Source organism: Nicrophorus vespilloides, unplaced genomic scaffold (assembly GCF_001412225.1).
Source record: "Nicrophorus vespilloides isolate i.1.1-1 unplaced genomic scaffold, Nicve_v1.0, whole genome shotgun sequence".
Classification (NCBI taxonomy): Eukaryota; Metazoa; Arthropoda; class Insecta; order Coleoptera; family Silphidae; genus Nicrophorus; species Nicrophorus vespilloides.
The window spans coordinates 419-12,189 of NW_017099293.1; the positions used below are offsets into that span (position 1 = coordinate 419).

Below are 11,771 nucleotides of genomic sequence, written 5' to 3' on the forward strand. Positions count from 1 at the left end.
AAAAAACTGCATTTGAAATGTCTGTAATGTTATTTTTAAAAAAACCTAACTTGACATAAGTGACGTTTACTCAAATTTGACGTTTGACCGAAAAAACTGCATTTGAAGTGTCTGTAATGTTATATTTAAAAAAGCTAACTTGACACAAGTGACGTTTACTCAAATTTGACGTTTGACTGAAAAAACTGCATTTGAAATGTCTGTAATGTTATATTTAAAAAAGCATACTTGACATAAGTGACGTCTCATCAAATTTGACGTTTCAATTGCAAACTGATTTATTGGAAATGGTGTATACTGACATCGTTGAAATTTATGATTTACTTAAGTCACATCAATTTCGAACTAATATTTATGAAACATTGAGATTCACTTATCTATGAGTAACATTTGTCTTTATTTTAACTGACGTTACTGACATTGAAGTGTCAATTTACTTCGGACAAACTTAAATCTAATGCGATTGTTAGGAGAAAAGTAAAGATGAAAAGAAGCGTTAATTGGCGATGTTTTTTTTGTTTGTTTTTGGAATGATGTTTGTACCTCTGCCATTCCAAATCCAAGGCGTCTGACATCAAACCCAGGAATGTTCCACCGGCATGACCGATGCCCCTCGGCCCAAAGCGCTGCGCATAGCAAGCTAAACCACAAAAGTTCTATTAAATCGCAAAAGCAAACAAAAACCAAAGAAAAGACGAAAAGAATTGAAAAGAAGAAAACACGAAGAATTGTTAATGATTGTGTTTGATCTTTGGCTACGTACTGGTTGGGGGTACAGTCGCTCTGAAGGGTGCCTCCGCCTTGGCCGTAGCCATAGCCCTTAGGTCCGAATCTCTTGCCGTAACATACTACAATATAAAAATGGACATAACACAATGATACTAAAGAAAAGAACAACAACAACAAATCTATCATATTTTGATTGAACTGATTTAGATGCATGCAATTGTAATGAGAGATATGAGTAATATAGTGGAGTGCTCCACGCACCTTTGCAATAGATATCCTTGTCAGGACCTTCGCAACACAGAATCGAATCCAATCCCTTGTTGCAATCGGCGCACTTGAAGCAAGACTTGTGGAAAGCCTTGAACGGACAGAAAACAGACACAGAGTTGATGTGGACGTACAACAGAAAGATTAATTAAGATACACGTGTAGACAACGATGCGTAAGAGTTACAACGATAAATTAAAGAAAGACGTGCTTCAGGGCTTCAAAAAAAAAAAAAAAAATATAAATTATAAATTAAACATTTACAGATCACCAAGTAATTAATTGTAAGAAATATTAAATAACATTTAACAGCAAAAAAAACAAAAAACAAAGAGTGTGATTCTACCTCGGCAGTAGACCTCTTCGTCTGGGCCGTCACAGTGTGACGTCGAGTCCAGAGTTCTCGAGCAATTATTGCACTTAAAACACCTCCGGTGCCAGCCCTAGTCACGCAAAAGTCTGCATCTTTAATACAATACGTTTCTCGTTTCACCCGAAATCGTCCGAAGCCGAACGTCGGCAAAATTCGCGACGACGTTCGGCTCGGATCGTCCGACGCGAACTCACCCGTCCTCTGGCGAGCATCTGTTCGGCCGCGTACACGAAGCCGCCGCAGCGTGGACATCCCTCGCCTTCGGGCGCCTTCGACATCGCCTTCGGAGCTACCAACGGCACTCGGTTCATAATCGGATCACTATCGGAAAACCAAAAAAAAAAGAAGAAAAAAAAACACATAAAACTTTCGATCTTTGCATAAAAAAAAAAAATGAAATAAAAAGAAACGCATTAGTTGTTAGCTAATAATTAAGGGTTAGGATTCAACAATCATAATTAAGTTAAGGAATATTTGTTTAGTACAATAAAAAAAAAAGGGTGCTGGTGTACGAAAGAGGAAAGAAATACGATAACAAAAGAAGCAGCGTTTGCGTGATTCGATCGAAACGAATTCATTTTCTTTTTTTGTTTGCTTTGATTTTGTTCAATTGTTTCTCGTTTTGTTTTTGAAAATTTTCTCTCTCTACTAAAACAAAAGAAATCGATTAACAAAAACAACAAAATAAAACAAAAGAGAATTTAAAAAAAAAAACAAACGACAAAAACAAACAAACAAAAAAAAAAGAGAGAGAGAGTAAAATAAATGAAGAAAAAAAAAGTAGTGAGTTCGGTCAAACTTGAGGGCACTTTTCCCATCCCCGTCCCACGAAAGTGTTAAGGGTAGGAAAGCAATATTACGATAATAACAACAACAACAACTAGGTTCGGTGTTAATCAACAACAACAACAACAACAACAACAAATGGTAACAAAAAAAAATGGGTTTTTAATTATTATCTATAAATTAAGAGAAAAAAAAAACAGGAAAAAATTAAACTAGAGCGTAATTGGCGTCTGAAGCCATGCGATCCACGATTTAATTATATAAAAATCCAATTCTCACCATCGTGAAGGTATGTGTGCGTGTGTGTGTGTGTGAAAAAAAACAATAAAAAAAAATGTAAAAAAAATAGAGTGTTTTGTTTCATCGATCCCCAGCTCTGGTGTCTCTTTTTCTCCGCATTTTCTTTCCGTTTGCGGAAAGAAAATGTTATAATAAGAGAGAGAGAATACGTAGTAGGACTTGGATTTGATTGTTTTAGGGATTTTGGATGGATTGAGAGAAAGAGAGAGAGAGAGAGAAGAGAAGGCAACGTTCACAAAAGTTACACCGAAAAAACAATAGGTGAAGAGACAAAACAACAACGAAGAAGACTTGACAAATTAATTACAAAAAAAAAAAAAGAAAACAGTTTCGTGTGTCTTTTGTTGTTGTTAGTGCAAACACAGTTTCTCCGAAAACAATTGTTGTTGGCGCTCGACTGACGTTGCCCACTCAATCCCCCCCCCCAGATTTTTTCCTCTCAAGAAAAAAAATAAAATTAATAAAAGAAAATTTGATTTTCATTTTAAAACTGGTATATTTATTGATATAATCGTATTTTCAACCCGGACATTATTTACATATTTGTTCGTTTCTCTTTTTCTTTTGTTTCATTTGCAATTATTTCCCTCTGATTTTCATTTTGAGTTTCAATTTCAAAAGCAAAAAAAAACGGATTTCGATGGTTGAAAGTAATAAAAGAAGGTCCTAAACCGTAAATAATGCAGATCAAAAGTGAAAAATTATTAAATAAATAGATAGTTATTAATATTAATATATGTTTTTTTTTTTTTTATTTAATCATATTTTTTTCTTCTTCATATAAAGTAATCTTAATCATTTTTTTTTAAATAAATAAGTAAATTAATTAAATTTTGGGGTTGTTTTTTGAAAAAAAATCGTAGATGGTCTGATTTTTCTTTTGTTTTTGCTTGTTTTTAGGCTGCGACGATTGACACACACGAGAGAGCGGTATTGTTTTTGAATTTGTTTGATTTTGTTTTTTGTCTTTGTAATTTCGCAGTCGGCCCCCAGATGGTAGTAGGTAGATCCTGGAGGAAGGGTCCTTAGGAGCTACGAGTGTAATACAAAAAAAAAAGATAGGGTCATGCACACTAGGAAACTCTTCGCTGTATGTTTTTGTGTGTGTTTTCATTTTCTTTCTACTTCTTCTTCTTTTTTTTTAAACAACAACAATCACAACAACAACAACAACAACAAAAAAAAAACTTTTGTAAGAAGGCATCGGCAACCAACAAAAAAAAAATTATGTGTGTGTAATTATAATATTAAAGTGAAAACTCGCCAGAGCAAAAGCAGGCAGAACACCTCTGATTAGGGCAGAAGCAGAAGTACTCTCGGATTCCTTAGATCTCGTTGAAAAACAAATGAAAAAAAAATTGACGAACGCGTGTTGTGTGTTGCTTATATCATTGTAACAATAGTCGAGAACAAATGAATTGCTTCACTTCAGTTAATCCAGAGGTGTTAGGCTGTGTTTTTGCGGCAGCGGATTGTTTTTGTTTTTTACATTTTTAACAACAACAGAAAAAACAACAACAATTAAATCAACGTGTACGAAATGGGGGTGTGTGTATATATATCTATATATATATGTGTATATAAATATATAAAAAAAATATCAGGAAAAGCCCTCAAATCTGATGAACCTTCATTCTGGTTTTAAAATTTGACAGTTGACAGTTTACTTTGACAGTTACGTTGTGTACTTTTTTTCTCGGATACCGATTTTCCATCATTCTTTCTTTCTTTTTCTTTTTTTTTTCACTATCGTGACTAAAACGTGATGATGATAATAATAATAATAATATTGACTTTTTTTTTTAATCGTAATACAAGTTTTCTCGTAGGTAGATAGATTTAGAAGATTTAGAATCAAGGAGACACTCACCCTCCCAAGTGGGCACCGGTGTCCATGCTCAAGCATCCAGCGCCACCGCCGAATCCGTAACCCTTGGGTCCGTATTTGCGGGCGTGGCAGTTCTTGCAGTAAAGTTCCTTCTCGTGCTCGGAGCAGTTGGTGGAGTCCAACATCTTACCGCAAAGTCCTGAACAAAAAAAACAACAACAAAAAAAAATTAATAAAAAAATCAAACTTTTGTATACAAAAATCAAAATTAGAGTCCTTAGAAAGTTGAATATTTTAGTCAAGAAATTTGTGAAACATCCAAATAGACTTTGGAATGAAACATGATCAGTATAGAGATATTAGGAATCTAAATTTCACTTCCTAGATTATAAAAATTGAGATTTGAAGCATAAAAATATTATTTCCAATTTGTTGATTGATGAGTCAAGAAATTGATGGTGGATTGAAATAGGTTTTAGATTGTAAGACAATCATGGTAGTCGTATTCAGGAAGTTAAATATTACTTTTGATCAAGTAATTAAAGCATTGTAAATATTATATTCAAGAAATGTTTCGATTTTGTTGATGGATCCTTACCGCATTTGAAGCAGGATTTGTGGTATTTGTAGCCTCCAGCGACGCGCTCTTCAGCGGCGTAGACGGACTTTTCGCATTTCGGGCACTTGGGGTTTTCTACTGGCTTGAAAGGCATGGTTGATGGATTTCACTTGTCGGCCTGCAATGAGAAGAAAACGAACAAATTAAATAAAACGAAAAGAACTAAACTGTCGAGTTGCGGCTTCTTTGGCTTCGGGCCAGATTAGGTAATAGAATCTAATAACCGCGACGAACGAGAGATGGGGGGGAAGAGGAAGAGAGAGGTGATGGATGTTATGATTCATGTGCAAAGGGTAAAAATAGGCTTTGGCCGAGATCCAAGAGTGTGTGTGTGTGTGTGTTTGTTATGGGTGTGCGTGTTGAGAGAGCGCACGCATCCGCTTTCCATCATCATCATCATCGTAGCAGTGATCATCATCATCATCATAGTCGATCCAAATTTGGAAGCGCACAGGTGAATCGATGATTCGGGTTTCCAATCCAAAGCTCACGATGATGATGATTGCGATGATCTATTTTTAGCACACGATAATCGCACTGTACAATGAAATTACTACACTTTGCTTCACTTTCTCAAATCTCTTGAACCTCTTGGATCAAGGTGTTTCTTTCTTTATTTCTGTTTGTGTGTTTAGTATTATGTATAATATGAATATTTACCTGGTCGGTTTCGTAATAGGGTAGTAGTTCTGGACTACAACGAGATGGTTTGTAAGTGTGAGTAAGTGTTTGGATGAGAGTGTGCGTGTGTCTCACTGACTACCACCGTGGTTCGAATGACTTGGATGGCTGCTGCAGCGGCTAGTCTATGAAGTAGCTTTTGCACACGACCCTTAGCTCCGGGGGTGGGGACCGGGGCCTCTGTCCGTCTCCCTCTTCGGCATAGCCGCATCCTGCTTCGCTTCACCATCTCGTTACATTACGGACTCAGAATAGCCTTTTGAGCAGCGATCTATTTTCGTTTTTGGATGCACGGCAGAGATGACAGATCTACTTTTTCGATAAAAACCACACCTTTTTCAGAAATCCGACACCGGCACACACACACACACACTCACATTCCTTCAGCACACAAATCGAATTTGATTTTTTTTTTTGCACTCGATACGCAAATTTCCGAACAAAAAAAAAATGAAAATTACAAAACCCGTGCGGAAAATAGTTTTACGCTGTTTATTATTGGAACCTGACTCATCATTGACTAAGAAAAACAGACGAAATTTGCTGATCGATACAATTAGCAAATTAGAAATAGAATATTTCATTTGATTCTCGCAAACAATATATACAATTTTTCTCTAAAATCAATTGAATATAATAATAATTAGAGCCTGTTATCAATCGAGTTCGATTGCCAAGTTTCTCCTCTTTTGGTCGACGTTCAAGCATCTCAGCAATGTGCGATTCGCATCCAACCCGACATTCCAGTCTCAATGGCCTCTGATAACATTCATCTCAAATTCTTCATTAATCGCATTCACAACAACTTCTTCATATTAATTTTCAGTTTTTTTTTATTTATAAAAATTTACTATATATAAGACCTAGGTTAATACCACGTGGAACATCTGCTACAGCTTTAAGCAAACATTTCACATGTTGTTTATTATAGCAAATTAGTCGTTATTTGGTCCATCGTAAAATGAAACCATTAATATAAACATTTCCAATATGTATGTAGGACCTAGGTTAATGCCATGTGGAACAACTATCAGAAATTGTCAATTACTAACTAAATAATTCATCCGGCTGATTCATTTGTTTTTCGACATTTTTTTTTGGTGTAGTCACCATTTCAATTGTTTTGTTTTAAAATCCTTATATATGTTTACAGTAAAGTAATAGTATTTTTTTTTTGCAATTAAATTTGTTTATAATTTCGGAGATTGTCACATTTTTTCAACACTTTCAAGTAGCAATTGTTTTTTTTTTTTTTTTTTTCGTTTCTGGTTATGTTTCTAACCTACGATAATAAACGTTGCAGGATATAGTTCAAACTGTGGCAAGATGTCTTCGTTAAATTTGCGCACTTTATTTGTTTTGAATTCACTGCATTCGTTTATTATCTTAACGCGTAAATTATTAGCACTGTCACTTTTTGTTATGATCATCGTTTGTTTTTCTCTATGCATACTCGATTAATTGCAACACTTTCGAGAAACAATTGTTATAGCGATGTTCATATCTTTTATGAATAATTTAATTTAAGATACATTAAAAAATATTATAATTTCAATAAATATTAGAATTTTTAAATAATTTTAATATGATAAGGATATACGTAGAGGTAAAATAATGAAAACTCAAAATTTTGCTATTTTTTTTGTTAAATTTATTTTTTTAGAACAATTGACATCAAAAAAAAAATGATATAATTAGTACTAATTACGAATGTTTTGAATAGATTCTGAAAGGATTTAAGATTTTCAGATAAAATACATGTAATTTGCAAAGAATTGATCAAGAGTGTAGATGTTAGCTTTTAAATAAAAACGAAATTTTTTGTCATAGCTACAACAAAAGGAAAATTGTTGTCATAACTACTTTCCGAATCGATTAACAGAAATTGTTGTTATAACTGCATGTTACAAATGATGTGAGGATTTAACAAAATAAATAAAAAAATGGTACTTTTGAACAGATTCTGAATCGATTTACAAAGTGTGTTGTCATAGCTACAAGTGATGCGTTGTGGATCGTTTAAGATGAATTAGGAGAGTTGACGTTTGCATTAAAAACAAGAGAAAATCCGGTTGTCATAACTACGAGTTATAAGTAGCGTTTGGATTTGGGATTCTGGATGAAATGTTATCTTTGCCGGACGTTTACACTGGTCGGCGATCGTAAATCCGGCAATTACGTAACGCGTCCTTTAAATTTGGACGCGAACGCGGGATTATTTAATAAGAAATAATCGTGTCCGTTTTTGCGAGTTATTTGGGAAATGCAGGTCGGACCTCGACGCTTGCCAACTGCTGTGTTTGTTGCACTTCTGCACAACCGGCAACAACAGTAGCAACAAGTAAACAACAACAACAACAAAAAACAGATGAAGCAAACAACAAAACGAATGTGTCGCATGGAAACGGTTTCTATGTAACGCCGGGGAGATAATCTGGGTGGAGGATCGGGTTGAGATCCAGGCTATTTCCAGAATTTGTTTTCTTTTCCAGGAAAGTGTGTCGAAAGTGATGCAACGACGAGCATCGTTTTTAATTGGTCCTTCTACTTCTTTCCGCGTCTTCCATCTTCCTCCGTTCGAGGTGTATTATGTTTCCAACGGTGAGATGAGATGAGATATGTGCGCGTGTTACGGTTTCGGAAGATGAGTTGTGTTGTTACGCCCACGCAAACGGTGCGAATAGGACCGAATTAGAATCGAAGCGGCGACGATGAGAGAGGTGAATCAGTAGTGCAAAAGTATTCATATTTTATTTTCTTTTCTGTCTCCGCACACCGAACAGAACCGATTGATTTCTATTGGTATTCGAATATCGAAGAAGTCGAAGAGTCGCCTCATCTGAAATTTGAAAAACAAAAATAAAAGAGTAATAAAAGAAAGAGCACATCTAGTGCGGCTGTGGGCCGCCGTCACGCATAATAATCTTTGGCAGCGCGGATAACGGATAATCCACTATTAATAAAAATGAATTTCGCAGATTTTCGAAACGCCACGTCACCGCGCCTCGACCCATGCCAACTTACCTGAAAAGGTTTCCATCTCCACGCCCAAACAACCGAACACAAATCGTCGCACATAACCATAAACAGGTTGAACAACAGTGACAAAACAATTTCCCCCAAAATTTACAACGGTGACACACGTCAATCTGTTGTAAAACAAATCAAAATTTTGACATTTAATATTTGACATTTGGAAATTATTTCTATATATTAAAAGTTTTATTAGAAAACAAATCTTGACATTTCACTGAAACCATTTTTGTAAGAGTCACTTTGTGTGTTTGTGTGTGTGTGTGGTTATAGAATAGCAGTGACCTTAGGAATGGTATTTTTAACAACGAAATATGAAAATATCTGTGAACTTCAAAAGTCTCATTTGTTTCGCTTTCCGAGAACGCCGTCTATTTGTTTCATAAATAATTTCAATTTGTTGCAATTACAGAATTACAATTAGTTTTCTTTTTATTATCGAAATATTCAATTTTTCTATTCTATTTTGATCTAAAAAGGCGTAAATTTGAAGTTTCTGACTCTATCATCTGGTATCTCTCAAATACACATTAAATGACGTTTATGAAATGACGTGCAAGGTATTTGATAAGTGATGTTAAGAGTATCAATCGAAATTGTCCATTGATGGTGAGATTATATGAACTTTGGATTTTGTATCCAAGAAAATAGGCAATAGAAATTGGATCAAAGAGAATACCATCAGTGACGTAAATCTGACGTTTCTAATCCTATCACCTGTTATATGTCAAATACACATAAAATCATAGAACAAGGTTATGCAATGCTACGAATGACTTAGAAGCTCGTAAAATTGAATTGATTTACGAGTTAATTCTGACTTTTCTAACGCTTCCAGCTGTCACCTGTCAAATACATATACAAATTATATAATAAGGTTATACAATGCATTTAATAAGAAATATTAAAAAATAATCTATCCATAAAGTTTTCGTACGTATTTTTTGTTTCATTTTAGCAGTTACACCTTTTTCAATGGTATGAATGACACCAAAAGAAAAAAAATATTATTTTTTTGTAGAAGCTTGTAAATTGAAGCTTGTAAATTGTAAATGATGTAATTCTGACGTTTCTAACTTTTCCACCTGTCATATGTCAAATACACAATTATCCATTGATGGTTCGTACGTATTTTCTTTCATTTTCGCCGCTACAGTTTTGTTTCAATACCACGAATTACGTGGATTGCTGTGTAATATATATTCAAAATGAGATTTCTGGTATCTATCAATTAAAAAATTACGTAATTCTGACGATGCTGTTTCACCTGTCATCTGTCAAATACAAATAATCATATAATAAGGTTATGCAACTTATTTACTAAGAAATATGAAAAATTGTCCATGAAATTTTCATTTGTATTTTGTTTCAATACCACGAATGACGACAAAAGAAAAAAAATTGTTGAAACTCGTATAATTGAATTAAAAAATGACGTAATTCTGACGTTTCTGACTGTATCACCTGTCATCTGTCAAATACACGTATAACAAATCATATAATAAGGTTATGCAATGTATTCACTAAGAAATATGAAAAATTGTCCATGGAATTTTCGTACGTATTTTGTTTCATTTTCGTCGTTTGTTTCAATACCACGAATGACGTGGATTGCTGTGTAAAATATATTCGAAATGAAATTTAAAAAAAAACAACGAAGAATCAAGAAGACGTGAAACAAAATAAATATATATGAAATTTTCGTCGAAGCTCGTAAAACTGAAATCAAGGTGACCGAAATCTAAAATAAAGAAATATCATTTTTTTAGTATGTAAATATATTTTTTTAATTATAGCTTAAAATTAATCAAACTCAAATTTTAATATAAACTTTGAAGTATTACAAAAGTTAAACTTTTCGTGCAAATAATTGTTTTACCTATAAATACTTGACATTCAAATTAAATCCATGAATGTACGAAAAAAACTAAGTTGATACAAAAGCAATCAATTTTCGATTTACGATATTTTGTAAATTTGTATCAAAATTTTAATGTGTTTTATTGAAGTTAAATTTATAAATAAAAAAATGAGTAGAAGGTGATCAAGACGGCGACGATCATGGGAAAAGTATTCCGTGTATTTAGTTGGCGAAGATAGCGCTAGACCCTGTGCATCATCTACCTACAAACCGACGTCTCGCACACTCATTAGCCGAAAATGTATATTGAAAGCAACAAACAAACTGAACACGGCGTCTTCTTTTTAGCAAATGCCGACAGAATAAAAATAATTTTCAGTGTCTGTAATAACTGCTGAACGCCGCCCGCCCTGCCTCTTCACTCCGTCCGTGCCCGATGATGATTCATAAGCGTAACGTAACGTGGATTTATCGTCGGCAAATGTTAATCGTAAAGGTAAAAATAATTCGAATTCGATCCAACTGACCAAAAAAAAGAAGAAATAAAAAAAGATTAAGAAATATATATATTTATAAGCCAAGTGTTAATGATCCAAACGCTGTTTCGTCGTTGCATCGCCAACATCGAGAATACCTGTCTCGGATTCCAAACAAAAGCAACGCACCGTTGTTTATCAGCAGCACTCTACGATCCTCAAACTATTCATATTCAATTGTTAAACAAGCTTAGTTACAAATAACGGTTGCTATGGAAATAACAAATATTGTTAAAATATTCATTTAGTAATATCGGACATTTTGATTATTGGTATTAGAAGAAATATAAATTCGTTCACAAGTTTTTCGTTCAAATATTTACTCGATGGGAAACACTGAAATTTAACTGAAACAACGAATAAATCAATCGGGTTATTTTTAACCAAGAAACCCCAATAGAAAACTTAGTAAAACAAATTCTTGAAATATGATAGTAAATTTGTTGGTATTTTAATATAAATAACTTTAATATTATTTTTTTTAGAGAATCAAGACAGAAAAAAAAGAAGAAACTGTAACAGAGAGTATAAGATAATTATGTAACTTTGATCTATGAATAATGCGGCCGTATTTTAGTAGACTCAGCGAGTGAGTGTGCGTGTGTGTGTCTATATATTATTATATACTAAATATTTTTTTTTGTTCATGTCCACTTCGCGTTGCGTCAATGGAGCACTAAAAATATCACCAAAACAACTCCAGAGAAGAAGCGAAGACGATCATAAATTTAATTAGAACGAACGTGGAAAAAAAATAA

General features: G+C 33.9%; 1 protein-coding gene and 1 long non-coding RNA gene across 3 annotated transcripts; both read right to left on the minus strand.

Annotated features, from left to right (window-relative positions):
* Positions 1–396: 396 nt before the first annotated feature.
* Positions 397–5,701, minus strand: LOC108564323 (muscle LIM protein 1-like). Of its 2 annotated transcripts, XM_017923326.1 has the most exons (6): positions 5,563–5,701; positions 4,882–5,020; positions 4,326–4,482; positions 1,564–1,690; positions 991–1,087; positions 397–848 (listed from the first exon to the last, which is right to left on the minus strand). In XM_017923326.1, exons 2-6 carry the CDS (start codon positions 4,994–4,996, stop codon positions 412–414), a joined length of 933 nt encoding a protein of 310 aa, XP_017778815.1. In that variant the 5' UTR covers positions 4,997–5,020; positions 5,563–5,701; the 3' UTR covers positions 397–411. The 2 variants fall into 2 exon arrangements, with proteins under 2 accessions (XP_017778815.1, XP_017778816.1); XM_017923327.1 differs by lacking the exons at positions 397–848; positions 991–1,087; positions 1,564–1,690 and adding an exon at positions 3,414–3,487 and having other exon boundaries at positions 5,563–5,695.
* A 1,814-nt stretch (positions 5,702–7,515) lies between these two features.
* On the minus strand, positions 7,516–8,963 carry LOC108564321. Its single transcript, XR_001891136.1, has 2 exons — positions 8,608–8,963; positions 7,516–8,422 (listed from the first exon to the last, which is right to left on the minus strand). It is a non-coding gene; the product is annotated as an uncharacterized LOC108564321 (long non-coding RNA).
* Positions 8,964–11,771: the final 2,808 nt, after the last annotated feature.